The 24,941-nt window shown below is 42.8% G+C and overlaps 2 protein-coding genes across 8 annotated transcripts in view; one reads left to right on the top strand and one right to left on the bottom strand.

Annotated features, from left to right (window-relative positions):
- AMDHD1 (amidohydrolase domain containing 1) overlaps nucleotides 1-13,499 on the top strand; it is a 22,055-nt gene extending 8,556 nt beyond the window's left edge. For 4 of the 7 annotated variants that reach the window (XM_066994844.1, XM_066994840.1, XM_048061206.2 and 1 more), the window contains 5 exons: nucleotides 1,770-1,995; nucleotides 2,990-3,114; nucleotides 5,751-5,844; nucleotides 6,247-6,407; nucleotides 11,874-12,178. In XM_066994844.1, the coding sequence (XP_066850945.1) occupies nucleotides 1,770-1,995; nucleotides 2,990-3,114; nucleotides 5,751-5,844; nucleotides 6,247-6,407; nucleotides 11,874-12,024 (757 nt within the window). In that variant the 3' untranslated portion in view covers nucleotides 12,025-12,178. Of the gene's footprint in view, nucleotides 1-1,769; nucleotides 1,996-2,989; nucleotides 3,115-5,750; nucleotides 5,845-6,246; nucleotides 6,408-6,915; nucleotides 7,345-10,195; nucleotides 10,714-11,873; nucleotides 12,179-12,984; nucleotides 13,098-13,360 lie in introns of those variants that run through there. The other 3 variants (XR_010830574.1, XM_048061207.2, XM_013182659.3) reach the window with 3 other exon arrangements.
- On the bottom strand, nucleotides 10,840-24,941 carry HAL (histidine ammonia-lyase). The gene is made up of 20 exons (XM_048061205.2): nucleotides 24,272-24,941; nucleotides 23,761-23,821; nucleotides 23,557-23,584; nucleotides 23,166-23,240; nucleotides 22,988-23,060; nucleotides 22,824-22,890; nucleotides 22,603-22,640; nucleotides 22,398-22,523; nucleotides 20,561-20,700; nucleotides 18,776-18,823; nucleotides 17,168-17,315; nucleotides 16,991-17,086; nucleotides 16,815-16,873; nucleotides 16,138-16,218; nucleotides 15,129-15,194; nucleotides 14,877-15,042; nucleotides 13,319-13,453; nucleotides 12,177-12,285; nucleotides 12,000-12,069; nucleotides 10,840-10,989 (listed from the first exon to the last, which is right to left on the bottom strand). The coding sequence occupies exons 1-20, from the start codon at nucleotides 24,516-24,518 to the stop codon at nucleotides 10,840-10,842; spliced, it is 1,983 nt and encodes a 660-aa protein (XP_047917162.1). The 5' UTR covers nucleotides 24,519-24,941.

Here is a 24,941-nt window from a genome sequence, read left to right as displayed (position 1 = left end):
CTCATGAACATCTGGGCAAGTTACACGCTGAAGGCGGCATCATGATTTGTTGAGCTCAAGTTTTCAATTCTTAATTTCCTGCAGCTTCAGTTACAGTGGAAGATCTCAAGGGGAACACATTGCCCACAGGTTTAGGGCTGGAAATTGCTCTTCTGAAGGATTCAGATACAAATAAGTGATGAGCTTGTGGATTCTAGGATTTGTTAAACAGACATCTTCCAAGTCACATAAGCTCATGCCAGTTTTCTTTCATCATTATATTCCATAAAACTGTCCTGTAGTTATGCATAAATCATGTAAACAAAAGGTTAAGATCGATTTGACTGTTTTTACTTAAATCTTTCTGATTTATGTAGGTCTTAAAAAGTAATGCTTTCTTTTGCTGTAGGTACTTAACGCTTGTTCCTGTCCATCTGCCCTTGCAGAAATGTTTCCAGCATTAGAACTTCTGGATTATGAGTATTTCTGGTTGTTTAAGAATTGAACCTAAAAAGCAGGCTCAGAGCAGGGGGGGCAAAGAAGTAACTGATTTACCATTCCTCTAGTCATCATTTTGAATGAAGTTCATGATTTTGGGGATATCCGCTGCTAATTTTATTTATTTATTTATTTATTGGCAAGGCTTCACTGGGCCCTTTTCCATCTTTAGGAAGGAATTTTCAAAGTGATTTCTTGAACAAAAGCTTCTTGCATTAGAACAATGTCAGTTTTCAGTTCTTGGGCATTATGTCCTCCAAAACATGAGATCAAGACTGTTTTGTCTTGGCTGTGGTCCTAATTTTTAAGTCCAAATTCCTCCAAAGACTACTGAGCCTAAAGTAGAAAAGGGAGAAGGCTTGACGTGGTAAGAGCCTGAGCAAGCCCAAGAACTGTTTCTGTGAAAGGTGAACAAAAGAAGGGCAGTGTGCCAGGTTTTACGCTGCTTTATAACTGCACAACCTCATTTGTAAATCAGAGCAGACTGTGGCTTCTTGAATTTACTGCCACTGTAAAACCCTGAACTCACCCACATACGGCGCTTGCTCAGTTCTGGTCTGTGCATGCTTTACAGCGCCTGAAATGAGGATTGAGCTGTCACAGACATTTAGCTGTAGTATGTCACTTATCTTCAGATCTTAAAATTGCAAAATACTAACTCTATTACATATTTTGGGATTGTTCGTTCTTTCAGAGCCATTTACCTATCTCTCCTGGGTTATCTTTTGTGTAATAGGAGGTTCATAAATGGTTCTGACATTGGCAGATCTAATCTCGGGAGGCCTCTCAGATTTAGAGATGGTTATCTACCTATTGCTCTGAATGATATCATAAAAGGAGGAGAGGTAAATTTAAAATCATGATTTGTGCTGCACATATCCTTTGAGCTTTGATACTTGCATAAAAATATTGCATGAATATCATTTAAGACATTAAAATAATCATTTACATATTTTACATGGTTGTGCTTTAGGGTACAATACAAGTGGGTCAGAATATATGAATAGGAAAGCAGAAGTATTGGTTTTTAAATGTCCCATGTCTTGGTTAGCATCCAAAGAAACCAACCTTATAAAATAAATAGTAATATAGTCTAATATTTTTGAATGGAAAAGTAACCCATGGTTTGAGTGTACATAAATTACAGTATCTTTTATTTTTTAATCTGAAGGTTGAGTGACTTGTATTTGCATCATTTTCTAAATGATCTGGTAATTGCATGTATGATTTGAATATTTGCCAAGCTTCAAAATTGTTGTTCTTACGGCTCTGTAACATTTTCTTTTCATTAGAGGGAAAACTGCTACTGAAGCCGCAGATGACATTATCCATAACCATCTCCCTAAACTGAAAGAACTCAAACTAAGTGGTGAAATACATGTTAACAATATAGATGTGTTCTGTGAGAAGGGAGTCTTTGATCTGGATTCTACTAGGAGAATTCTTCAAGCTGGAAAAGATATAGGGTTACAGATTAACTTCCATGGTGATGAACTCCATCCGATGAAATCTGCTGAGGTACTTCTCTCTTAATGTTCAGTTAAGCCACTTTTGGTTTTGCTTTGCTTTTGTTAGACCTCAGTCTTTGAAAGAATTGCAGTTTTCACATCCAACGTTTTCTTTTCAAAGACTTTATGAAGTAGATCATTCATAGACAATAGAAAAGTGCAGGCATTGTGCAGTTCTGGACATGGAAGGAAACCCTGACCTGTGTGACTGACATGCACTGCCTAATCAAACATCGACTTTGCTCATCTTCCACACGGATACGGATGGGGGAGGTGGCTATCCATGAACCCAAGGATGACAAAAAAGTTGCATATAGTTTATATAGTTTTATAGTTTATATAGTTTTTATAGTTTATATGCAACTGGGAAAATACTTTTTTCTCAAATGTACTGTTAGCAGTAACAAGATGTGCAGTAAAGCACACCCAGAGGGTTGGTTTAGCCAAGAATAGGCTCAAAACTATTTTGTTAAAGAAAGTCTTTCCCTTTCAATGTTTTACCATCATTTAAATATTTCTTCTTTCCTATGGGTTCTGCTCAGATTATTCTCTGCTATATTTTCAAGAAAATCTTAATTGATCATAAAAGCCTTCTTGGTGCTTCACCACAGAAAGCAGCAGTCACACTACTTGTTCTGCAACCAGTGTCAGTTTTGTCAGCCCTTTTCTGCTGCTTAATTTCTGAACAGGAGTTCGTAATGGTTTTATCCATAGCTGGCCAGTAGTGTGCATGTTCATCAGTCAAAAACACTACTGAAGGTTCCCTTCCGCTCAGTTTAATATCTTTCTCTGATTAACTTTTTGTGCAGTAAAGTAGAAAATATTTTGTCTCTGTATTTCATTTGTTCTTTCAGGCATTCTTTATGATTTTTCTTTTAATAAATTTGACGTTAATAATGAATTGTCTGCTCCAGTCATTTGATAACAACATTGTTTTACTGAATTAACTGTTAACTGTTAAATTACTCACCTTAATTGCTTAATTTTCTTGATAATTCTCTCAGCTTGGAGCTGAACTAGGAGCCCAGGCTATCAGCCACCTAGAAGAAGTTAGTGATGAAGGCATTGCAGCAATAGCAAGAGCTAAGTGTGCAGCTGTCCTTTTGCCAACTACTGCCTACATGCTAAGGTAAGGCCACTAGATCAGAGGAAAAACCTTTGTAACAACAAAAACATATTTGTGATTTAGGGTCTTCTTATGCAAAAGTGTAAGCTTGTATTTGTCTGCTAATGAGCAGGCAGGATCAGTGAAGACAAATCACAAAGAGCTGAATGAGCCTACTCATGTCTTATTTCTGGTGGACATTCCCAAAAATGAGGCAGTACCCTACTTCTGAGAATTCTCATGGTAGATTGTGAGTGGTTTACTCAACACTAGAATTTAGCCCTCATGATAGGCTGACAATAATAAGGCATTCATTTAAGAAGAGAATGACTGGTTTTCATCAACACATTTAGACTTTGAAAACTGAATTGGCTTCTTTTCAGGCAATTTTTACCTACAATGTTTGTATTTGCTCTCTTGCAGAAGTTTTTGCTGGGAAATGAATCCTTTGGTTGTCTTAAGAGGTGAAAGACTCTGGGTAACGTTGTAAAAATTTGATCTGATTTTACCCAGGCAATGCTGAGCAAAATTGGCTTAAATGCGCAATTTTCCGTGTGCAGAGATTTCAGATAAGCATGAATGGATCACTTGCTTCCCTCTAGATAATGAGGACCACAACCCAATAATGCCTTCTATTCTGTAATGAGAAAAATCCTCAAACTGTTTTTTTTTTCAGTGGCCTGCTTTCTGAGGAGTTGGAAGGGCTTGTGCAGTTGTTGTCTGTGTCATTCTGATCATGTTCACTTCTGTGTCTGTGCTTGTGCTCGTATTTGTGGTTAGCTGTCCATATCCTGCACCACTGCTTCTGAACCCACTGGCTGATTGCAGCTAAATGCACCGCCAGAATGCAGATCTTGGAGATAACTTCTGGTCCTGCAGGTTGACCCTGGGCAGGGAGGTAAAGGAGAGACAGCAGAACCATACCTACCTGTGGAAAAGGCAGGAGCTGTAACTCATGTTGTTCCAGAGAATCCATGCAGCAAAAGGTTTATAACCTCAGGATAAGTCTCAGACTGAGATAATGATCAGCTGTGAGTAATGGTAACGAGGCCTCATTTGTTCCGGTGTCCAGAGCACTATTTATTGAACACAGACCTCTCATTCTAATACACTCTAAAAAGAAGAAGCTGTGTTTGAGGTACAACAGATAACTATTAAGAGTATTAGAGGGCCTAAAGCTGCGCAACACTAATGTGAGCAAAAGTTGCTGTGAGTTGATGTGGTACATCCTTTGACATGCTGGCCTCCCTCAGCTCCACTACTAATTGTGAGACTTCAGACCTCACAAGATCCTGCCCCTGCAGTAGTCCCAGGTTTTAAGAAAAGCTGTAGCAGCCAGGGCTTCATATGATGACCAGAACTGGGCCAGAGAATGCAGCTGAAGGGTTGCTTAATGGTAAACATGCTCTCATTTTGGCCTTTGCTAACAGTTGTTTGCAGTATTCCTTAGTAGGAATCTGGCAGTAGAGCACAGAGGACATGTGAGGACAGGGAACAGCTTTTCAGACGAATCTTTTTAAACACAGTTAACTCTCAGAGGGTCCTGTTGTGTACAGAACATGTTATTTTCTCATAAATCTGCTAGGAGACTTCTATAGCAAGAGAATTGTCTTATACCAAATAAAAGCTCTTCTGAGATCTTGTTTTTTGTTCTTTTCTGTTAACTGCAGTGCTTTTAAAACTACTTTTTGAGCAGCTTATGCTCTGTGTTTTCATTTTTATTGTTACACTAGTTTATTTCTGGAAATGATGGTTGGTGCTGCTGGTGTTAAAGCAGCTTGGGCTAAAACTCCTTAGTGAGTGTCTTTCCTAAGGCTGCTGACCATCCTTGCAAACACCTACCCAGATTTACCAAGTGGCTGAACAGTTTTGAAATGGCTATTCCAGATACTGAAGTTGATTGTAAACGCAACTGTTCATAAGATCAGAGCTCAGTTGGTGGTTACTACAGAGGTACTTCCTGACTGGCAAGTAATGTAAACCAGGGACATCATGCTCATAACGTTAGTGGATTTTATCGGTGGTAGAAGGTCAGCTCTATGAAGCTGGATTCCCGTATAACCCTGAAGTTACAGCACCCCGGTGGGTTGTTTATATAGAATTCAGTGGGAGCATGAGGCTTTTATGAAGCAGCTAGCTTTAGCTAGTGAAGCTAGCTATTGTTTGCATTAACACTGCTAAGTGAGAGAAATCCTGTAATACATACAAACGAAATTCACAGTGTCAAGTTATTATTTTGAATTGCCAACAGACCTGGGGAGAGACTACTGCATTGGTTATGCCACTGCTCGTGTTTGCAAGTCTGTCTTTGAAGCTATAAAGACTAGAAAATTACTTTTTTGAGAAATGAAGATTTTCACCTTGTAAATCCTTAAGTGGCTGAGGCCTGGATAAATACCAACATTTCAGTGGCCTGTAGCCTGATGCTTGATAGTGGTTGCTGTCACATGTTATTACTGCAAAAACAGTGGATCACAGTTTCCAGTTATGCTGTCCATAGGGTGATAGGTAGCCAAGAGGAGGATTTGGCCTTCCATCTCCAAAGGAATTGGTGTAACTGAATGCGTGAACGTAGCCGAACGGAGTGATGACTTTTGCTCTTGTAATTCATCATGTAATAACTAAGTGAATGGTACTGACAAGCGTCTTTTTCCCACTAGACTGAAGCAACCTCAAGCTGGAAAAATGTTAAATGAAGGAGTTATAGTTGCTCTTGGCAGTGATTTTAATCCTAATGCATACTGTTTTTCAATGGTAAGCTATCCCTAATACTTACAACAACACAAAATAACAATATCTCCTGCTAGTACAACTTGTGTATAGATCTTACATACATAAAACATTCTTCGTATCCACAGAGAACTGTATGCACAGCTTAGACAATTGCTCCTGCTTATTTATGTGGGTTGGTACGTTTTGCCAGAAATTCTTGAAACTTAAAGGGGTTTGATTTTTCAAATGCACTGAGAGGTTTCGAAAAAAAAGCTTGCAAAGTTCCTGATTCCACATTTCTCATTTTGGAATTGGCAAGATTTACATCATGTGGGACAACTCCTTTTGTTGCATAAGGTGGGAGGAGAGCGCTTTGAGATTTGAGGCATAAACAACTTTATTTGTTATTGGTAACTCCCATTTTCTGCTTAATTTTCCTACTAGCCTATGGTGATGCATCTGGCCTGTGTAAACATGAAGATGTCAATGAATGAAGCGCTAGCAGCTGCCACCATTAATGCAGCGTATGCTCTGGGAAAATCAGACACTCATGGCTCCATAGAGATCGGCAAGCAGGGGGACCTTGTTATTATAAATTCATCGAGGTATGTTCTTCCATTATCATTTGTAATGTGATTTAACATAAGGGACTTAATTTTTCACCGTGTGGATAGTGGAGAGGTTAATGAATTCCTTGTGCTTTAGAAGTTATTTTCACCTGTAGAAAGGGACACTGCTAGCATTTTAGACCCACTTTGATTCTCCTTAATCACTCCAGTGGAAGATAAAGCATAATAGTTTTAGGGCTAATATTACAAATAACCCGTGCTTATTGATAAATTATTTAAAGATAATACCTGTTTATTTTGTGGAAGAAATTCTCTAATGATTTGTACATTAGTTCATCGTATTCATGCAACAAGAGATCAACATGTAAACATGGAATTTTGAATCAACATCAACAGGGAATAGCGCTTTCCTGTGCTTTAAGCAAATATTTTGTAATTGCCAGGTATACTAGGTATGTGACCTGCTTTTATGCAAATATAGATATTCTTAAACATCTTGTTGATGCAAATATAGATATTCTTAAACATCTTGTTGTCTTTTTAGGTGGGAGCATTTGATTTACCAGTTCGGGGGACATCAAACGTTGATTGACTATGTTATAGTTAAAGGAAAAGTTGTCTATAAAAACGAGAGGTGTGGGATAACGAGCAGTTACTGAAGGAAGACAGTAATTTAGGAAGCCTCTATAATCAAATTGGCATGGAATATTTCAAAGCAACAGACAAATCAGATTTGTATTTACTGGTAAATTGATTGCCTGTTCATCTTACCAGCCCTTTTATTCAAATAAACTTTATCATGCATTACCCATCTGTTACATCAGCCGCCTGGTCCATCTTCATATCAGTTGTCCTTCTCTCCTTCTTGTCTGGTGCATGAAAATAATTTTAATCATACCTGTTAGAAATAAGACAGTTTTCTTTATAGTTTTAGTCTATAAAATTTTTATATTTGAGGAAAAAAAAAAAACAACACACAAAACAAACAATCTATGGATGAAGAAAGGAAGTTGTGGGGAGCTGGGTGTGGGCCTCTTCTCACAGGTAATTAGTGATAGAACTAGAGGGAATGGCCTCAAGTTGCACCAGGGGAGGTTCAGGTTGGAAATGAGGAGACATTTCTTCTCAGAAAGAGCAGTCAGGCATTGGAACTGGTTGCCCAGGGAGGTGGTGGAGTCACCGTCCCTGGGGGTGTTCGAGGAAAGGTTGGACGTGGTGCTTAGGGACATGGTTTAGTGGTGACATTGGTGGGAGGGGGATGGTTGGACCACATGCTCTTGGAGGTCTTTTCCAACCTTAATGATTCTATGATTCTAAGAAAGAAGTTTGAATCCAGGTAGGATTAACTGGGAAGAATAATGTTAAGAAACCTGTAAGAGAGGGCCAGGGTCTTAGGTATGCACATTTGGAATGGTGCTCGTTAGTGAACTGGATTCCTGATGAGGGACAGCAGTCTCATTCTAGTTTGAAAGCCATCATAATCATGTAGCAGCTTTATATTCTGATCTTCCTGAGCGTTGGGGTCATCAGTTAACATCTAAAACGTGTAAACCACCCCACAGGGTGTCTTTCTTCATGTTTGATTTCATCCTGGCTAGCCAACCAGATCATTTTAAAATATAGTTTAATGGTGTTCCTGTCACTAGATACATTTCCCTGCAAGCAGATGTTGTACCAGATGTGGGTGTGGACCTTCGCTCTTACAGAACTTGGAATAACATCTGAAGTATGCTATTGCACTGTCCATTCTGCCTGAGACAGCATTCATAAATGACATTAATGTAGGCAGCTGGGGAAAGCTGTCAGAGTGCTGTCACAGGCATTTCCGAAAAGGCACGGTCAGAGCAGTGCCCCTGAGCTTAGTGTAGGTACAGCGCAAAGCTGAGGCAGCAGTGCTACAGCATGTCCTGGCCATGCCTTGGTCCCTGGCAGCCCGAGGTGTGCAGTGCAGTGGGGCAGAGCTCCTCGCAGGGTGCCCAGCAAGTCTGGGTGCCTGAGGTACTGTGCACCGGGGCAGGATGGAGGGAGGGGAAGGGCTGAAGGCTGCACGTGCCACAGGCGGCTGTAAAGAGGTGAGTGGGGAGTAACACGTGTGGCCCTGCGACATCACTCCTCATGGCAAAGAGAAATAGAAGTTAAAAATTTTGCTTGCATTCCCACTGTTTCGGTTCTGTTTCCCACGTGGGAGGTTATCGCAGTGGGGCAGGGCAAACTGAGTGGTGATGGTGGCAGCCCTAATATGAGCCCAAGGCTGTAATTGCCATGTGCAATGGCAGAGCCCAGCGCGTATCCTCTGCCATGCAGCGAGGCAGTACGTCTTCTCCAAAGTGCCTACGACATCTGGGGGACCAAGCTAGCATAAGGAAAACCTCAAATATTCTCTTGCTGGACAGAAATAGTCATTTGTGGCCTGAAACTACTGACCCGAGGGGAATGTGCTGTCATGCACAAGCTCTGACGGGAATTTCAAACCACGTGCTTGCCTGATCAACTTGGCCAAATCCAGTAGCCATTTTGGAGCATGCCCCAGGGCTATAATTAGCGGGAGGTTTGCAGTGAGAGGATGTGGTTATACTTCAGTGGCACAACTGGCTTAAGTGGTTCCTGATGGCTGGCTACATGGCCCTGCCATTGCGCGGTTTGCTGTGCTGCTACCACTGCGTCCATGCAGCTGCCAGGGAAAGCACAGCACGCTGAAACGCAAAACATTTCTTTTTGCTTGCTGTTAATTTGGCTCACTTCGGCAATGACACTCACTGCGTCGGCTGCTGCAGCACATGGAGCGGGATGTAGGTAGGAGCGGAGCAGGTAGGAACCGCGCCGGCTGGTTTTGCTGTTGGAGAAGCTATTATTTAGCCACACCCTAAGGCTGAGGGCAAATGGATGAACAACCAGGCACGTATCTCCTACGGTCACTCTCACAGATGATTTTAATTAATAGCCAATTTTATACAAAATGGAACAGCTTCAGCAGGAGGTTGAGATAGGCTTGCTGCAGAGAGCCCAGAGCTGAACGGGTGGAGACAGACTTGGCACAGGAGGGAGAGACAGAGGCCAGAGACAGAGGGTGCCGAACTGGGATCTCACACACATGGGTGGGTACCTTCACTCCCAGCTCTACTTAGCGCTGGGCTGAGGGCCCAGCACCACGCTTGTGTTTGTATCTTGGCGTGACGAGTCAAAAGTCACCTGGCTCTGCGCAGGGCAGGACACCCTGTAAGTCATGTTTTCTCCTGGCCAGGTTCAGTGTCTCCCTGCCAGCTTTCCAGAGGGTGTGAATCCTGTCCTTGGGGCACGTTTATCGTTGCAGGTCCCACCCAGAGACGCACATGGGTGGCCCCACACTAGTAATTCAGCTGCCCTGTGCAGCATAGCTGAGGCCTGGGAGGGTTTCTAGTCCATGCTGAACCCACACGTGGCTGTGGTTATCAGGCCTGTACTGCCAAGGCTACTGGTTTTTAACTGGTCTTTACATGTCACTGTGCTGTGATGTGAAGCTAAGTCCTGAGTCCTGCCTTGCAAAATACATAGCCTGTGCCAGAGGTCGGTGTTGTAACACAGAGCACGTTACAACACAAGTTTCTCCATGGGGACAAGGCCCTCTGCTGCCAGGCGGATGCCCAGTAAGCCATGGAAGTGCAGGTCTCCAGCGCTGGTTCACATCCACACCACCTCTTCCTCCCCAGAAAGAGTCTGTACCCTTTCCAGGCCCCTTTGCCACCTGTCCTGCTTATTTCTAGGCTAAGGCTTTGTTTCACTTTTTCATCATGACAGGAAAACACAGTGCTGCAGCTGTATGTGAAGCCTCTCTACTTTTATTGCAGGTGTGAGCCCATAGGTCTTGGAAAGCTGCATTAAACGTAGTCCATCATCAGAACACAACGTATTTGTTCTGGAGCGATGATACCCATAGCATGTTCTTTTGCACACAGCTTTTTTGATTTGTGAAGCACCTGTTCTAAAAATGCTCTTGTTACACAAGAATCTGTATACCTCACAGAAGATCTGCACAGTGCTGGAGGAGCAAGAGAGAGAAGAATTAAGTGTCAGAGATAATTTTGCTTGTGGCAGAATGAAGGGTACTGCAGCAGTTACCCAAAGGAAAAAGGTGAGAATAACAAATCTCAGCTGTTCAGTATCCTTGGCACAGATAAAGAGAAGAGAAGCAAAGAGCTGACAAAACAAATGCGAGAGGCACTGAATAAAACATCCACTGGTTTCAGCAGGAGTCTGAATATTTTGTGTTCAAAAGCTCAGGAAGATCAGTCAAATCCACACTATTATGACAGAGCTGTCTTTCACATGTGAAGAAACTAGTGAGCCATTTTTCTTCCATTGCTATGTGCTCCTGAGTGGGACAAACGGTTCTTTTGGGTCATCCAAAGAAACCACCCTTATTTTTGGTGAAACAGCCATACACAGGGAAGGTCCTGGAAAGGATCTGCTCTGTACTCGAGGAGAGCAACTATTAAAGTTCATTCTGATGTGAGTGGTCGTGGCCAGTGTGTGTTTTCTTTCCCAGTGATCCCAGGGAGAAGGCCGTTGGTGAACCAGGTCTTGATTCAGGGATGTGTTCTCTCCTGTACTTTTCAATGTAAGGTTTGGCTACTTCCCACACCTGTGAAATCAGAAAGTAAAACAGGAGAGTTGGAAGGAAAACTGAAGAATTATTCTTCATACTCAGTTAGACATCGATATTCAAGTTCAGGAAACCCTGTTGGAAATTTACTGGGATGTAGCTGAGAATTAGAGGCCTGCATAAATAAGCTGTAGGTGATCAACAGAAATAGCAAAGCAGGCAGAGTGAGGTTTAGGGAAGAGCATGTGGATGGAGTTGAGAGAGGACAGGAAAAGATACAGCTCTGGGGGGATAAGATGAAAGGATTCAAGATGAAAACGTTGCATCTTGTCTTGTTAGCAGGCGAATGCTTGGTGTGCAATAGTTGGGAGAGGATCACTGTCACTAGTTACCAAATCCCTGGGTCATGAAGGGGCCAGGGAAACAAAATGACAGCTGATATGGCCAAAGAAAAATGGAAGGGATAATGTCTGGTATTTAAGGCAGACAAGGAGAGGAAAATATTCTACAGTCTTCTATGTCTCTTCTTTCAAGGCTGTAAGACAGATGGCTGCAAGGCAAACAGCCTCACAGAGGAGGGACTGGGATCTTCCATTTGCTTACTCTCACTGATTGTTTGTTATTTACATTTTACAAACAAGTGAGATATGTTTGTGCAGTCCCATAGCCGTACAAACACTTGGCCTGGGTTAGCACTGCTAAGGCCACTGCTGTTCCCTCGTGCACCTCCCCTTACCACTTCTAGCGGCCTGCCAGGCCTGAGGGCCTCACGGCTGGGGAGCGTGCTACCTGGGGAACGAGCATCGCCATCCGGAGAGCGATCCCATTGGAGACGGGATCCACTGGAGATGGGTGGGGGTGTGGGACCCTGCCCTCAGGCAGCTCCCTGCCAGTTTTAGTAATGTAAACTATTTATTACACAGGACCAGGCAAAGGAGCGCTGTTACTGACTCCGGCCAAGTGACCATAGCGAGGGGCATCCCCGGAGCGGAGCTGCGGTGTGCCCCTGAGGACAGAGCACACGGCCCCCGCCAGACGCCAACACTCGCCTTCTGCTCCACGAGCAGCCTGTGAGCCGCTTCAATGTCTGGGGCCATGAAGCGGTCCTTCATCCAAGGCCTGCAACGAGACCCCAGTGAGAACATTGGGCAAACATTAACCGGCAGCGGCAGCAGGTCTCCAAAGTGGCAGGTGACCTCTGCCTGTCGCGTTTTATCTGATCTTACCTCACAACTGAGCGCACAAGGTCGTAGACCTTCTCCAATGGCGTTGTCGTCCTCAGAGGGCGTAGGAATTCGATGCCCTGGCAGGCAGCGAGCAGCTCGATAGCCAGAACTAGGGAATCACAACAGCAGGGGAGATGTTCAGCAGGTGCAGCTCAGGGTGGGGCTTCCTTGATGAAAATAGCCTTGGCGTTCGGTCTAGCTGGTATGACATTGCTTCAGGTAATATAAAAAAGAACAGTGGATCCACGCACCCGTGAGATGCAGCCCAGAAGCAGATCATTTTATGGGTCATCCAGCATTTTAGAAAGCAGTTTTGGGGTGGTCTGCCATGCAGACTTTTCAGTATGGCAGGAACTCCTAGTTACCACAGTCTTACACCATAAAAATCTCTTCCAGGGTATCTTGAATACCCAAAGTAATGGGCATCATAAATTAGAAAACTTTTTAGGGCTGAGATGAACAAAGAGGCCTGAGCTGTAGAAGGGTTCTGCTTATGAAACTTTGAAGGAGATTATTCTTTCTGGAGAAGTTTGCACCTTATCTGCCCACCTCAGACCTGATGATTTTTGGCATTAGTTCCTCAGTCTCACAAGCCAACTCACCAAAGGAGCTGGCTAAATCAGCTGGATCTAGAATATGCTGTTTCTCAACACAATGTTGAAATGTGTTGTTTCTCAGACCCACTAGTCTGCACGTGAAGAATGCAGTTCCAGAAAACTAAGTCTTTAGAGCACTTGTGTATAAACTCAAGTGGGCAAATGAGTTTAATGTTTGTGTCCTATTTATTACTCTGTTCTTCCACTAACAGGTGACATCTGTATCTAAGCACATCATCTGCCAAACAAATAAATAAAAGGAAAAAAAAAAAAGAGCAATCTGTACTTCAAAGCAAGAGACAACAGTTTTGCTGAGCATCCTGTAGTAAGTAGTTTTGTTTCACAAGAAACACTTAGCCCTGGATTTACCTCATCTTTGTTCCAACTGCTTGTAAAAGTATATACTTAATAAAATATTTTTAAATAGTTCTTTCAGATGCATTAAGCCTTTTTTCTAATCATCTAAACATCTAAAAATAATGGCATTAATATCTTAATCCAGTTACATACATAAGGTTTGTCTGGAAATCATCGTTTTAATGTTACCTTGTTCCACGTGCTCAATGACTCTCAATGCTTTTCTTGCAGACCATCCTCCCATGGACACGTGGTCCTCTGTAGCAGCACTGGTGGACAGAGAATCCACAGACGAGGGATGGCACAAGGCTTTGTTCTCCGAAACTGCGAAAACCCAATGCAGTGCATGTAGGGCAGAACAGGCAATGATACCAAAAACAATAGCCAGCCTGGATCAAAGAGCTCATCCACCACCACAGGCTGCAGTGGAGAACACAACTTCTGCCCCTCTTTGCAGAACACATCAATGTTTAGCTGAGTAGTTTGCAATAAACACCTTGAAAACTACCATCACATCTAAAAACAGTCACTGATACTGGTCTTTAAATGCAAATATTAACCAAAGACAGAAAGTCTGCCCACTCCCCACCACGAGCCCTTGGCCTCAGCACTGTGATGGGCTGGGAGGCAGGGCTGTCCTCACTGCCGTGTTGGTGGCTGGGGAATGCCCTGGGGTCTCTCGGGTGGCAGACACGAGCTGTGAGTGCGAGGCCTGTGAGCAGAGCAGATGCCCCTGGCACCTGCAGCCCAGCAGCAGCTGAGCTCTGCAGCCATCACAAACTCTGTCCAGACAAAAGGAAAAGTTGCAAGCCTTCAAACACAGTGATGAGCCCTTCAGCTCATATTCCAGTCCCACTTCCCAAAACAGCCTCTGGGCAGAGCCATTTTATTATATCGATTTAGCTCATCGACTGGTTTTCTGCTGGGTATTTATCTGCTTATTATCCGACGTCCTCTGTTCCTGACTGCGTCTCTTACTTACATTTTACCCTTTGCTTGCAGCATGTTTATCTTCATGTGGGCTCGTGCGTCCCTGAACTGTAATATCCCAGAGGCCAGCATGCTTGTTGTTGGTTTAGTCATGAGTACTAGAGGAAAAATATACTAGAGCTTTTTTTTTGGTGTGCTCCTCTGATATGCAGCCCTGGGAACTCCTGTGGAGTTTGCTACTGGTGTAAGTACCTGGCCATCAGATGAAGACACCGAGTGCTAAGGGTATCAGCCCAGCTTTGACACAAGTGGTGTCCCTATGAGAACTGAGGAATAAAGGTGCCTCCACTTAGAGACCATACCTATTCAAACAGAGGATCTAGGTTTGGCAGAGTGGCTCAGACAGATACAGTGTGTTGCCTGCAGAGCTTGCTGTGAATTTTACAGCCTTATCTGGGCTGATTTGCAGGCTGCTGGGTACAGAGCTCTCACTGATTTCAGCTAGGGCTTGTGTGTTGGCAACTCTGTACACAGAGGACTCTCTGCCAAGCCCATCAAGATGCAAGCATTCCTGAAGTCCACCTATGGGTTTGCATGCTCAGAGCACTAAATTTGCTCAGTGTAGAACAAAGAACCCCAAGCTGAAATAATTGCAGCTGCACTGAACGCTCAGACATCGCACCCAGCCAGCTCAAAGCATGTGGAGAAGAGAAGGAAAACAGGAGTGAGATCCCGTGACAACAACTATCAAATCACAACTGCCTCAGTGTAAATTGGTCTTTCTCGCTTGCCCTATTGATAGTGCTTAAGCACTCACCCAGGGCAGCTGCTGTGCAGTGTGCAATCATGAAGCCAGAGTTCAGGCCTCCTTCGGTGACTAAAAACGCAGGCAGTTCACTGAGCGAGGGGTTGCAGAGCCTCTCAATTCTTCTTTCACTAATTGCAGCGAGTTCATGCACACCAATTGCCAAGTAGTCCAAAGCCTATAAAAGACGTCCTCATTAAATTAGGTGACAGGAATAAAATCAGAAACTATAATGTCTTTTTTTTTCTCTATATGCTTAATTACCTTTGCAGGATATTCGCCATGAAAATTTCCTCCAGAAATGGTCTCTGCTCTTTCAGCAAACACCATCTTTAAGGAGAGGTTAAGGCACAAGTATGAATCAAATACAGCTTATGTGAAAGATATCTGTGAGCAATCAGAATATCTTATCTGAAGGTATGTTTGCACTAGTAGGCTTTTATTTGCAAATACATTGTATCACAACTACCTACTTTTCAGAAAATGAAGGCCCAATTTCAGTTCTCCAAACTTGTAGACACAGTTTTGACATGTATTCTTTTTCAAATGGACTACATGAAAAGAGGTGTTTGATTAGGGGGTGGGATTATTAGGGGTGCAAAGAAACACGTGTTTGGATCACAGCACAATTTCTCAGTTACTTGGTAGATTCTCTCCAAGGCACATACAATTTTAGACAGGTAACAAGCAGTGATGCATGTCAGCTATCAATGGGATGTTGCACGTAGTATCTTCATAATGCTGAGGAGAATCCAGCCTTGCTCGGTGCCAGTGCAAGAAGTGCGCCCATAGTTTACCAGGCTGAACCACGAGGAGGCTTACCAGTCACGTTTGTTTTGTCTGCCTTCCCTGACGGAATGCAAACCTTGCTCTGGAACGCAGGTCTCACTCGTGCTGCACCACCAGATGTTTCACACGACAAGTCACCATTCATCTAAGTCCATTTGGCTACCAAGTCCCACCTATCTACAGAAACAGAAGAATGTAGAAGATTGTCTAGGAAACAGAAGCAGGTAGGATATTATCTAGGAAACCTTTAACATGCACTAGATTGAATGCATGAGTGGTTCCCTTGCCCCAGCACACACTTGCACGCGCTGATGCAGATATGGGGAAGGGAAGAGAGGCTGACGTTGCAACCACTGGTAGTTATTGACTGAAACCAACTAGGACTTTTTTGCCTCATATACAAATAATTACTTAGAAGAAAAAAAAAAAAAGATAAAAAAGGACAAGTAAAATGTTACAAAGAAATAAAGTTGTAAAAAGATACAGGGTTGTCTGTGGCACTATTGATTTCAGTCATCATGATGTCCTTCACGAAAGCGATTGTATCGTTTACAACTCCATGGACCTAGAACAAAAGACAGCACCTGAGCTTAGCATATACTCTTATTTCATCCTTGGGGTGCTGACCCACCTGCAGGTGCTCTCTTTCTCATTGTCCCAGTTTCTACATCTACAAGCAAAGACAGTCTTGGATTTGCTCTTAAAACCAGGAGGACTTTCATTAATTCCACTGATTTAATAGTTTTGCTCATGTTAAAACTCATGGCATTGAGTTCATCTAGTATGTTTGAGAGGTATCTGAACAATTTATCTCTCTGGCTGCTTCTGGAAACACCTTTCCCCAGTTCTTGGTCTTAATTTCAGTGCAGAAGAAACACCCTCTAAAGCCTGCAAATGGGGAAACCAGTGCCTTCCCCCTGCTACCAGTATCTGATCTTTTTCAGATCCAAACACCACATTGCCAGATACTGCCTGAGGGATGTGTGCATGGGATCAGCAAATTACACATCCCTACTAATATTAACTTTGAAGTGAGGGAGAAGCAAAATAAAATCTCTTTCTCTAAAGGAGTCAGAAAATGTATAGATGATAGTATTTTTGAGGTGGGCATTTTACCATCTTTTTTCTCTTGTTATGAAAGGAAATAAAGTCAGTTTTTACCTGAGGACAGCAGCGCATTGTGTACGCATCCTGAACTCGGTCACAAAATCGATGGCTCTCTAGGAGGAACAATGGGATGAAAAGCAGATATTCCTCACACAAAGGCATAGGTGCTACGGTTGGAAGACCCAGCCTGTCCTGTGCAACCTGGCAGGGTGAAGGTTGAGATTACTCACCTGCTATTTCTGATGGATGATGGTCAGAATCCAGGAGGGACCTGAATCGAAATGCCACTTCAGCCTGCCCTTTGTGTGGGCGCACAGCATGGATGTCTGGTAAGACAAATTAGACTGATAGGTTTGGCCTCTCTCCAATGGCTGCAAGCAAACAGTCAGGAAAAGTCCAGTACCCACCGGTATCAAAGGCCTTAGTTGTACCCTTCAGGACTTCAAGTGTAAGGGCAGCGACTATGTCTGCTTGCCTAGCAATAGCACTGGCTCTTTCAACTGCTTCACATCCCAGCGAGGTGATCATTTGTGTCCCGTTGATGAGAGCCAGACCCTTCAAAGAGAGAGCAGATGTTCAGCGAGATCATTGCAGCTATTCCACATGCTGTGATAATTACCCATCTCAGGGATTATTCTCTTTCTTGTATAAGGCATGTAAAGACCTTTGCTAAGCTCCCTGGGTTGTCCTGAAGAAAATCATAAAAAGAACAGCTTGACTGGGTATCTTTGCTACATAAATTGTCAATGTTCATGACCCTACTAAGTTATTATAAACACCTTTGGAACTCCAGTGGTTCCAAGAAAGAGGTTTATTTAGTTCACGTTATTTCAAATTTTAAAAGTCTTTTCTAAGTGCTTTGGAAGTGGAGTGTTTATTACTATTATTATTGATTTTAATTTTATTATTATTATTATTTCTTAAGTCATTAAACCAAAGAAGTTAAGAGCATGGGTTTTGCAAATAACCAATCATAATAAAGAAATGGAGAGTTAAAACGGAATTAAAAGCAGAACTAAAAGTTATAACTGCTTTCAAAGATTTGTTGAGTTCAGCTAAAACTAGCTCCGGATTTGTTCTAAACAAACATGAGGCCCATTTCAGAATCACAGAATGGTTGAGGTTTGGAAGGACCTCTGAAGATCTTCTAGTCCACCCCCCTTGCCAAGCAGGGTCACCTAGAGCAATGGGAGCTTGCCGTCTGCCTTTAGGAGACACTGGGTTTGGCTTCCTGTCCCTGCTGTTGCTTTACAGCTTCTGAGCCCCCTTACCAGCCCTCTCATCTGCTGCATTGCCGTGTAAACTTTAATAATTAAGTGAGATTCATCTCACCCAGTTTTAACCATCTAGAAGTCAGATATCTGGTTCAAGTCAGTCATCTGAGCTCTTGCTAAGGTCAAAGGGCCGAGAAGTACCTTCAGAGGCCTCAGATGAGGACAGATTCAAATACCAAGCATCTGGCAAAGTGAACTGCTGATTGGCAGATAGATCTGCACCGGTGCTGCGAGGCATAGATCTACTAGTACTGTTTGCATTGCTGTGGCTATGAGCAAAAAGAAGCCTGTCCTCATCAGTGCAATACTACACCAGGTTCCACTGACCTGGAGACACACGGGATGGCAACTGTGATGACTTCTACCCATGAAAGGTCAGGAGCGGATGGAAACACAGATCTGTACCAGTTACCACTGGCAAAAGGACTGAATTCTATCAGTGGTATTAAAAAGGGGGTGGGGGGCAAGATGTGATTTTTCTGCTGTCCTGAAGCCCTGCAGTCACAGCTTCTCTGATAGCTGCAGTTGCCACATAGATGGGAGTTGCAACGGGAACGCTGCCATAAGCCCTGCTAGAGAACAGGGTCTCTGGCATCCCTCCCCACAGCTGACTTCAAATACCCTTCTGGAGCTTAATTTAAAATGGCTGTTAATTCATTTCAGGCTTAAATAGCAAGTTTAAAGCAACTAGTGATTGCCTAAGCTTGTTTTTCATCAGCTGTCATCATTACACTTTATTACCTCTTTTGGTTTCAAGGTAATTGGTCTCAGACCATGGGCTTCCAGGACCTGTGAAAGAGTTTAATGAAAAGATAATTAATGATTTTTTCCCCCAGTAATTCAACTACCAAAACTATAAAATCATAACTGTTTTCATAAATGAAATTTTTTTAAAAAAATAACTCCCAAATGAAGCAAGAAAAGGAGTTTTATATTATGAATATTTTAGATTAATTTTTCTGCTGGGCAAAATAAAGGACAGCATTTTGGAGCTTCTAAACTAGCACCTCATTTCCCAGTTCCATAAAGGAAGGCAGTAGGAGCACTAATGTGAGATACTGTCACAGCCCCTTAACAGGTATCATGTATTATCTCATGGGAAAGAGTAATATGCGAGAAGGCTGGAAACACCTTGGGAAGATAGTTCTGCCTACCTCCTGCCACACCGCAGATTTGGTTTGGTGTAAACTATTCCCTTATAAATGATTCCCTTACTCTTCCTACAAAAAAATCTCTAGGGGAAAAGAGTCCTACTCAGTTCATTCTACGTATGTCTGTTCCATAAAATCGTTCCTGTGGGAAATGGAGTAAAGGTGTAACCTTGGTTTTGATAAGAGTCCTCTCAGCCCTTCCAACTGAAGGGTTAACAAATTTCAGAGGTGTGCAATTTAACTTCTGGTCCCAAACCAAAACAGATCCTCCTGCCTCTGGAAATGATACAAGGAACTATTTGGGCAATGGCAGAAGCAGGGAGGTCAAGAGAGAGAAGGTGGGAAGGCTGGATGATTTCATGTTGAAAATACATCCTGGGGAGTCTGTCTTTCTGTCTTCAATTCCATTTCTGCTACAGAACTCTTTCAGGAGCCAACATCCTGAAGAACAAAGTTCTTCATTTGTCTGCTGCCCTATTTCCCCTCCCATCAATTGTTTCCTGCATTCCCAGGGAGATGGGCAAAAGCTGAGATAGTGATGCTCCAAATATATTACATAGGTTCATAGTGTAATGAGCCAAGGTCCCTCCAACATCTGAAAACAGAACGTCTGGCACATGCTGGCCTCCTTCCTCCCTAAATCCTCTCCCTGTAATTTTAAGCACTTCTACAGCCTACCTTTATGGTACAATTATCAATCCTTTAATAAATCCGGTGAGTAACTATTATGAATAAATATTAATGGATAGGAGTGATAGGAGTGACGGAACAAACTACTCTGAAAAACTTCGGAGAGGCCAGACTTGGAGATGTTCAATGTTAGGGCAATCTGCTGATGTATTAGTGACAGGGTAACAATTAATTAATTAAAAATTAATTCTATTATATAGCATCTTGCTGTAGAGGAGGATGCTATAAAGATTCCCTGTGACCCTTGTTAATCTATCAAAAATTAAACGTCCAAATCTGTGTACCCGCTTAAAGCCATTATAAAAAGCAGTATAAACATTACTGATAAATTCCTGCCTTCCATAAATGCCCAGTTAATCTCAGCATTTTTGAATTGATCTTGGGTTTGTTGTAACAGTGTTGATGTTTATGGAGCTGATGATGTAGTAATGTATCTTTTGTAGCTGGTATCACATCCTGTTCATCCCTAACTGATGTCACTGCAGTACCTTGCATTATGATACTATGGCATGATATTTCTTTAGGACTTAATAACATGCTGGGCATTCATTTCTGCTCCCGTGACATGTGGGTCACTTGTTCTATTCTCATGTATCCACCTTCCTCAAGGTAGAGGATGAGATTTTAAACACAACCTAGTCCCAATTCAAACTGTACACTAAATCTAAAGACTTTTAAATCTTACGTATTTAGCATCAGCCCAGCCACTCTTTGGGGACCACATCTTTCCTTCTCCAATTAATCCCAGAGCGAGATGAGAGAGGGGAGCCAAGTCTCCGCTGGCCCCAACTGTCCCTTTCTCAGGGATGTAAGGCAGGCAGGATGCTAGGAAGAAAACAAATACAACTTCTGTTAGAGCTTCCCCTTGATATGCTCCTTGGAAAACAGAGAAGCCAGCACATGAAGGTGGTCACAGTAACATCCTGTAATGGTCATCCGTGGTCAATGGCACCAACATGACTACTCGTCTTGCAGACAGGGGTTTGTCCATGCTCCAAGACTGGCTGCAATTTATAAAGAAATCAATTCCCTTTTGAATTCAGTTCTGTAAGGAGGGGGGACCACAGCTAGGAGTCTATAAGCACATGGCCAGGCAGCTAAAATGCCACTCTCAGCTCCCCATCACAGGCTGGCCACCAGCCAAAGCTATCTGTGCATTTCCCACTTCACTAAACACTGAGTAACTCCTAGAAGCCATCTCCAAACCGTTTTCCCTTGTCCCATCCCTCTGGGCACTGAATGCATGGGAATGAAGAAATAGAGCCCAGGGAACCTCTGTCTATCCTCAAAACAAGTCCTGAACAGGGAGCAGAGGCGCTCTTTGGTCACCGCTGCCACTCTAGCACACCTCGCCAGAGGGACCATCAACGAAGAGCCACCAACAAAGAGCAGAGCCACCCCTTTGGTCTCCCTGCTTTTGTGTCCAGCAGGGACACTCTGCTTCAACTGCTGTGACAGCTGTGGTGGCAACGCGAACTGCTGACCACGCTCTTCTGTGGGTCTGCCCGGTAGTCCTGCTCGTGAAAACTTGTGCACCTCTCAGGGATCTGCTCACGAAAACAGGTGCATCTGCTCGGCAAACACCAGTGCTCTGCGTGGTGATGGCCCCACCCAGAAGTCTTGGTGTCCCAAAAGGTACTGGCATGCACGTCAGCGTGAACCCAACCAGACAAATATTAGCGGCCTTTGCAAGAGAGCTTGCCTGGAGTCAGCATCATGTTCTTCACAGATCAACTACTGATGGCAGCAGCGAGGCATCACCATTTAGGCTGGCTAATGTCAGTGTTTAAAAGACAAGTACATGTCTTTCAAAAGACACTTACGCTTAAACACTTTAAATGACATTTTAAGTGTCACCCTGCTCTGCAGGGGAAGGCCTATGGCTCACCAGGGATTCAGGGACCCAAGTCAGTTGGTTTGACGCCGGGGAGTAGAACAACAGGTCAGTGGTTAAAAAAAAAAAGGTATTTAACATTTAACATTTCAACATTTCCCATAGGCCACCCTTGCCATGAGCAGTCAGTATGGAAGCAGCTCTCACTCACTGCTGGCCTTGGCCTGTTTGTGAGCAGGGAACACTTCCTTTTATCGTGTGCCCACAGCTTTCATTGAAGAAAACCTGAGAAATATGATCAGGTTTGCACTTAAGACTGGGGGTGAGCCATGATCTAAATCATCCAGGTTTGGCTCCTGTTTCTACCAGAAGCTTCCTGCTTAGCCTTGAGCTAATCACCTGAGCCCTCAGAGGCTCATTTACCACACTTCTGCCTGTTACACCTCCGCCTCACCTGCTGCTTCTGCTCACACCCAAGTTCTTCACTAAAGGATTGGTCATTAACCATGAGCCTGCATAGGAACAAGTCCTGATCTCTCACAACTATGAAGCCAAATAAACAACATCCATAGCTTGACTCATTGAGCTCTATCCTTTAAAGAAAAAGTTAAATACCAAACCGAACAAACAGCACCACCAACAATAACAACGAAAGAGAGGGAAGCCTTCTTTCAGCATCTTTTTTTACCATTAAATGCTTCGATAACTTGCTGGAGGGTTTCTAGGGAAATTCCACTGTACCCTTTTGCTAGGACATTGATCCTCAGCGCCAACAGCATGCGAGACCTCTCGGGGGTCAACGGTTTCCCCACACCTGGAACAGTAATGGGCTCAGTTACCCAGCTGCTGTCAACAGCGCAGGAAAGAGAAAACACCAAGCGGTTTCTTGTTACCTGCAGAATGTGAACGAACCAAGTTCACTTGAAGCTCCCTATGAAAACAAAAAAATAGTTACGTAAAAAGTAAGTTTTTGAAATACTTTTTTTTTTTTTTCACAAAACAGAAATACTAAAGCAGCCCCCTCTCATCTAATCATAAGCATGCAGTGTAGAGCTGCTCCACCTTCTTTATTCCCTCAAAAGAAAGTAAGAAGAGAGCTGCATACGTAACTTACATAAGTTTACTGTTTGGAATGACAGTTCTGGCAAACTTCCCAAACCCGGTGGTGATTCCATAAACAACTGCAAGAAACACACATTTCTGGTTAAGGAGAGGGCCTGAGATAGTTTTCAAAGTGGCTGACAAAAACAGTTGATAGTTAGTGATAAAAATATTTACCTGTCTGTTCCTTTACAATCCTTTCAATTACTTCTCGTGATCGTTTGACTTTAGCTTCAGCTTCAGGTGTGAGCTAGAAAATGAGTATTTTTGAATATTAGTTTATCTATCACATCATTTAATTCTAATCGTAGAAAGATAAACATGATTTTTTGCCATGTTTGTTCAGAATCTTTACCTTTATCTTGTAGAGCCCCTTTCCCAAACTGACCAGGTCCTCCGTTGTTAAGCTGTTGCCATCTAAAGAAATATACTACACCAAAGAACCACCTTTTAGTTTGGGATACATATACACATAGAATTGCTTAATGATCACAGCATTAAAACAACAACAACAATAACAAAAAAAAACCAACCAAAGCTCAGCAATGACAGGAAGGTCATGCATGCTCTCATTCATAAATAGGAACACCGTAACAAAATTGCAATAAGCAAATCACAATTTAGATTCCCAGGCCCAGAAGACCTAACAGCCACTGATCTCATGAATTTTGCAGTGGCTAACTCTCCACAAGCTCTGAAGAGTATGAGGATCATTACTAAGTTGTAAAATCATTGGTGATTCCTACCTGTTCTGGTTCTCGGTATTTGCTATATCTGAAAGTTACGTAAAGGAAAAGAAATGGCAAACATGACATCACAAGTAGTAGTGTCCATTAGACTAAAACTGGCAATGTCTTTTAAAAATGAAGGAACACTGAAAGAACATGGAAATCCAGAAAATTATAAATCTGGAATTATAGAAAGTTTACGGAATGCTCCAAAAAGGATACAAATGAACTCCTTCTGGCTGAGATGGTATGAAATCTGGAGACATTATGTCTCCTTCTATAACTAGAAGATATATCCAAAGTAAACATGAATGGGATTAAACTGTATTCTAAGTATAGATTAATTTGTTATTCATTACAATATACAACAGTAAGTATTCTAATTTGCAATCATCAGCACCAAACAAATTTATATGCCTCTAGGAAAATAATTAGTGTTTATGTAGTTTATTTAAGGTAATCTAAAGACAGAAACAGAAGAACCCAATCCTTGGACATATGCTCCATCTCCTGAACAATCACAGAGAGTATAAGACATCACATAGGGATGATATATACAGCATCCTGTAGTTTCTAAACCCTAAATAGTTCTGTTAGAATTTACATTTCGGTATTTTTCCATAAACATCTTAGACACCGTTTCTGATGCAATTTTAGATCAACTAAAACACAGCTTGCTAACTCAGGTGCCAACGCAGTCATTTCGTCATGCATTGCCTAAGGTTTTGCTTACCAACTTCAACAAATTCATTGTCCTCCAGGGCGTCCTCCACCGTGTCATCAAGATCCAGCAAGCCAAGACCCTTGCACCTTCGAACATAAAATTTTACTTCTTCCACCGATGTAAATCCTCCGTTGTCGGGTTTGTTTTTCATGTACCGTCTCACAGCTTCCCTTCCCAGCCATCCGACTGTGTTAGCACCGTTCAGGCACGGCACTGCCAGCCATTCCCCTCGGACGTGCACTGTGTATCTTGGCATGCTTTCTCTCCAGAATTGTTCCTTGCCTGAAGGGCTGCAGTGTGAAGCAGCCTTACATTTACCACGCCACAGCCCGAGAGCAGTATCCAGCCGGATTCCGGTGTCCCAATCAGATCAAGGCAAAAATCCACCCCCAAAGATCCCCACCTTTGTAAATAAGCGAGATCGATGTATTCAGCTGAATTCAGCCAATGAAACCAAACCGAGGGAGCACACCCTTTTCCTGGAAAGGACCAGATATCCCCCCTCTTCCGATCAAAACCTTGCCTGAGAGAATCTCTGTTTATTCGGACACTGCTGTAGCAGAAGCCTAATTAGATTTTGGGAGTGAATGAACGGAATGGTGTAAGTTCATAACCTAAAATAGAGAAAAAATATTTTCAGTGATTTTTTTTCTACTAGAAGTTATCACCCAGAGGGGTA

This window comes from Anser cygnoides, chromosome 1 (genome assembly GCF_040182565.1).
Source record: "Anser cygnoides isolate HZ-2024a breed goose chromosome 1, Taihu_goose_T2T_genome, whole genome shotgun sequence".
NCBI classification, from domain to species: Eukaryota; Metazoa; Chordata; class Aves; order Anseriformes; family Anatidae; genus Anser; species Anser cygnoides.
Note: the sequence above shows the minus strand (reverse complement) of the source record. Positions and strands in the feature narration are given on the sequence as shown.

What these genes read in the sequence shown, in the direction of transcription:
- HAL (XM_048061205.2), bottom strand. Translation starts at nt 24,518, where the DNA reads ATGCCAAGATACACAGTGCACGTCCGAGGGGAATGGCTGGCAGTGCCG. An exon ending in CAGCCAGAAGGAGTTCATTT is followed by an intron (nt 23,585 to 23,760) that starts GTATCCTTTTTG and finishes CGTAACTTTCAG; the next exon opens with ATATAGCAAATACCGAGAAC. An exon ending in GGCTGCTCGTGGAGCAGAAG is followed by an intron (nt 10,990 to 11,999) that starts GCGAGTGTTGGC and finishes CTGATTTCACAG; the next exon opens with GTGTGGGAAGTAGCCAAACC.